The sequence below is a fragment of the Aplysia californica genome, unplaced genomic scaffold, assembly GCF_000002075.1.
Source record: "Aplysia californica isolate F4 #8 unplaced genomic scaffold, AplCal3.0 scaffold00141, whole genome shotgun sequence".
Classification (NCBI taxonomy): domain Eukaryota; kingdom Metazoa; phylum Mollusca; class Gastropoda; order Aplysiida; family Aplysiidae; genus Aplysia; species Aplysia californica.
Window position 1 is genome coordinate 183,550 of NW_004797411.1, and position 4,790 is coordinate 188,339.

The 4,790-nt window shown below is 42.9% G+C and overlaps 1 protein-coding gene across 1 annotated transcript in view; it reads left to right on the forward strand.

Annotated features, from left to right (window-relative positions):
- The first annotated feature begins 79 nt into the window (after positions 1–79).
- The window catches only part of LOC106011566, a 6,256-nt gene continuing 1,545 nt past the window's right edge, over positions 80–4,790 (forward strand). The window contains exons 1-3 of the mRNA XM_013081672.2: positions 80–228; positions 1,513–2,613; positions 3,318–3,515. Coding sequence (XP_012937126.1) covers positions 80–228; positions 1,513–2,613; positions 3,318–3,515 — 1,448 coding nt within the window. The remainder of the gene's footprint in view (positions 229–1,512; positions 2,614–3,317; positions 3,516–4,790) is intronic.

The following is a 4,790-nucleotide window of genomic DNA, read 5'->3' on the forward strand; positions in this document are numbered from 1 at the left end:
TGTGTGTGTGTGTGTGTATGTGTGTGAAATAGGACCTACAAGAGGAACCCTCCAACAGTAATGTATCAATCAACTAGACATGACATGGTTCAGACATATATACCCACAGGCTAACATTAACTCACAGGACCTCAGTGACGTCAGTGCCTGCCTGGACACTGGTCAGATAAACAGGAAGATGGTCACGGGTGATGGCGGCGCCCTACTGTGGGTGTCTGTCGTTGTAAGGTAAGAGGGATATGCGCTATACAAATGCTATATATTATTATTATTATTATTATTATTATCATAATAAATAATAAAAAGTATTTTTATAGCGCATGTCCCCACTCGAAAGCAAGCTCTATGTGCTTTACGTTATATTATTACTCAGCAAGCCATAGAACACTCAGAAGCATTCTCAGCTTCCCGGGAAGCATACAGTGAAAGCAGCTGGTTAAGCGCTCAAACACTAACAAACTGACAGGATCTTTCACTGTCTATAGCTGGGTACCCATTCCGATCGGGGTGAAGTGAGGAAAATTCGTGTAAAGTGCCTTTCCCAAGGACACAACGTCGGGCCCGCGGCTCAAACCTCCGAACCCGCAACATCACGATTACGAGTCCGGTAGCCTGACCACTAGAACACAATTTAACAGTCATAGTTTGCTGAGTCAATCGCACAGCTTCTGTGCAAGTAAAATTAATGATTTAATATTCATTTTCCAAGGAACAAAGTACTGTAATTTTGAAGAAACGAAGCAAATGACAAGCCTTGTCGCCATAGCAATGACTATAGATCTGGTAGAAAATGACTTAAATCAATATGATATGACCGTTGCGAAGTGAAATCAATCAAAACAATGTGATACACAATAAGTCAAGGTAAATATAGCACACATATTTGGCTGTTTTTACAATTTCTTGTTTTTTAAAACTAAGGTTTATTATAGCTTTGTTGTTATACCCCTATACTGCTTACCGATTTCACAATTCAGTTGTTTAACTTGTCAACTTCTGCTTTTCTTTTAATATAAAGGATAAAATGCTAAAGGATCGGGGGTACGGGGTAAGGGGGGGGGGTAGAGGTGTATATTTTGGGCGGTGGGTGTCGAAGTGTGAAACGACAATTTGATCTCTATTAAAACACTTCTTTTTGCTTTATTTTCTTTATAAACATAGACACGTATGCAATACTGATGTCTTGATACAATTGCAAAGTATGCTACAAGTAATGGAAAGGAGTATTTTGTTGCTTATAATTTCGAAGACGACGATGCAAAACAAGGGCAAGGGAAACTGGGAATAGCTGTTTACCTTAAAGATAATGATTAGAGACTTTTAAAACACATTGTGTATATAACCAAAAAGTGTTTGGATATTTTTTTTGTTTCGTTTTGTTTAGTTTGGGGGGGGGGGTGATCTGTTAAAAATTCTGTTGTGGTTATTGATTTCCGTATTTAGTCGTTTATTTTAAATACATCTTTAATTCAGAGAATTGTTATTTAACGTGAAAACTTTCTTCTCCCTTAGCTGCTGTTTGTCTGCTGGGGTGACGTCAGGAACAAAAACTGAGATGACGTCACGGACCGGGCCTGAGATAGGCCTGGAGTACAGGCTTGTCATGATACCAGTCTACAAAGTGGAGGCTTTAGGGTTTTATGGTCTGGCAAAAGGGTGGAGGGAGATGATCAAACAGTCGCTCGTAGACGATGAGGAGGAGGAGAGACGGGGATGGGGAGATGGTCGAGATAGGGGACGAGAAGATGGTGGTGGTGGTCGTGATGATGGTCGCGGTGGTGGTAAAGATGGTGGTGGAGGTAAAGATGGTGGTGATGGTGGTGGTCGAGGTGATGGCCGTAGTGGTGGTGGTGGTGGCGATGGTCGAGATGGTGATAAAGATGGTGATGGCCGTGATGGTGGTGAGAAAGGGGTTGACGGAAATGGAGAAGGGGGAAAAGGAAGAGGAAGAGAGGGCGAAAGAGGAGCTGATGGTGGTGGTGGTGGCGACGGGAAAGATGATGGAGACAATGGAAGAGGAAGAAGTGGAGGAGAAGAAGGAGACAGAGGAGGAGGAGACGGAAGAGGGGGAAAGGGAGAAGGAAGAGGAAGATCTGAGAGGCAAAGAGCAAGAGAAATTTTGAAATCACTGTTGGGCAAGCGTTTGTCCGAGAAGTGTGACATCGAGGGATTGACAAACTGGGCTGAATGGGACGGTCCTCTCGATCTGGACATCATCTGGTTCACGAAAAAGAAAGTCAGAGATATGATGGAGGATAATGACGATGATAGTGGGGATGAAAACGACTGGGAGAAAGGCCCAGAGGAAGGCCGACAGGAAGAGAGAGATGGTCGAGAACCTCGTGGACGCCGTAGAGGAGACAAAGACAGAGATGACGAATGGGACTGGAAAGGGGCTTATTATCCTCGACGTGGTATGCCTTACAGGGGTATGCCTATGCCTCCTTATCCACAAGCTTATCCAGGATGGAACCCGTATGCATCTTTTTGGTGGCCTCGAGATCCGAACCCATTCTACCGGCAATACGAGAACGAGAACCCGAAGGAGCCTACGGAGAAAGACTACGTGTACTACTTTTTGAAGAAGATCTTGTCTCAAAATATGAAGAAGTAGTACGTATCGTTCTCGATATTATTTTTTAAATTGCTAAAAACTGATGATAATGAAAAGTGAATTTTGTTTCTACTGTAGTGAAGATTTTGTATTCATTTAATCAACTCAAGACATTGCTATTTTTTAATAGTTTGTATCATGTTGATACAACGTTATGTTGTTTTGGTTAGTGCGTGCCACACTCAAATACCTTGCTTTGAAATTCATATAAAACCTGTCTACTCTCCAAGGTTTGTTTCCCCTTTCTTTGATTTACCCACGTACTTCTTCACGGGCCATATCCGTTGCAGGGTATACTGCCTTTCTTTTTTAAGTGTGTTGAGTATCTTTACGTGGCCAAAAGATGGCAGTTTCTCATTTTTATTTAGTTTAGAGGCTATGTTGATGTTCTTGATATGTCGCTACCTCAGAATTACAACGTTCTATCTAACATTTTTGGCTGTTTTGAGTTACTTAGACCATGAGGTCTGTTGTATCTGCTCTATCCAAATCGTAAGAATAAACGGAGTCGTTATCAAGATATTCAATGAATTGCAATCTACAAAGTTTGACATGATGTGAAACGCAAAATCTTTGACGTCAAATTTCTCAAGACTATGTACTGAGCAGATTGAACGTTGTTATTCTGAGGTAGCGGTGCTTCAGTTTTCTTCGTTCGTTGTCTGTGTACCCATCTGATCGCGCCCATTTTCCTACACAACAGCTCAGAGAGAGACCTGACTAACGCTTGCGTCAATGGGTGTGGGGTGGATGTACCAGAAGGCCTTTATCGATCATGCTCCGACTGCTCCAAGTACTGGCGATGTCTCGACGGGCGAGGGACTCTTAATGACTGCGGTTCGAACCTACAGTTCAACCACATCACTGACCAATGTGACCTTCCTTCACAAGTAATCTGTAGGTTAGTTGGGGTTGAATGGTGGTGGCAGAGCTGATGATGCTGTTGTTGTTGTTGTTGTTATTGTTTCGTTTTAGTAGAGGTTTTACAGAGCTCGTCACTGCATAAGGTCATATGAGCGCCAAGGGGTGGATGTCAACAGATAAGTCCTTACAGGGAATGGGACTTACTCTGCTCACCTCTCTAGCTTCAACAACACAAAGTCTGCTTCGACTATCAAGGCACCCCGGAAAAAGCGGGTCACAATAATGTGACAAACATACAAAAGAAGTAGAGGAAAAATGACGATAGTAAGGATTAAGAAAGAAAAAGCAGCAGTTCCCCGTTGCAGTTCAGGCACAGTTATGAGCATAACATTGATGAATCAGCCCATTACAATTACAATAAACTACTGTGCATAAGAAATCAAGATGTTAATGCCCCCCCCCCCTTTGGGAATGGCCTAAAACACTTCAGTCAGTAGCACCGCCCCGGGGGGTTGTTATTGTTGATGCTGTTGTTGCTCCTGTTATAGTTGTTATAGTCGTCTTTGTAGTTACCGTTGTTGTTCTTGTTGTTGATGGTTGTGGTGATAATGTTGCCGGTTATGGTCGTGTCTGTGGTATGGCGATAATGCTGTCACTGCTGTTGACGTTGTTGTTGCTGCTGCTGTTGTTGTTGTTGTTGTTGTTGTTGTTGTTGTTGTTGTTGTTGTTGTTGTTGTTGTTGTTGTTGTTGTAGTTACTGATGGTGGTGGTGATAATTCATACTGCTGGTTACGGTCGTGCTGGAGATGTGGTGATGCTGCTGTCGTAGCTGTTGATTTTGTTACTGCTGTCGTTTTTGTCACTGTTGTTTGCTCTGGTTTTGTTGTTGTTGTTGCTGTTGCTGCTGTTAATGTTGTTGCTGTTGCTGCTGTTGTTGTTGTTGTTTTTCTGTGGTAACAGTGATGGTGCTGGTGCTGATGGGTAGTGGTGGTCGTGCATAAGATATGAACCACAATCACTGAGCAGTATCACCTGCCTTGTCAGGTGAACGGTAGGTTGTTTGATATGGTTGATAATGTTGTTGTTACTCATCGTCAGCCGGTTGTTTAGATGTACTCTTTTGGCACTTGTATAACCTAATTGCGTTGCAAGTGCCATAAAACCAAGATACTCAATTTTAAAATAGAGCCCTGAGCAGACAAAAAGGATTGAACTCTGGCCCTCTGCGTGCTGCAGCGGAGTCCCTAACTCCAGCTCCACAAACGCAAGTGCTGATATTATTGCTGCTGCTGCTGCTGCTGCTGCTGCTTCT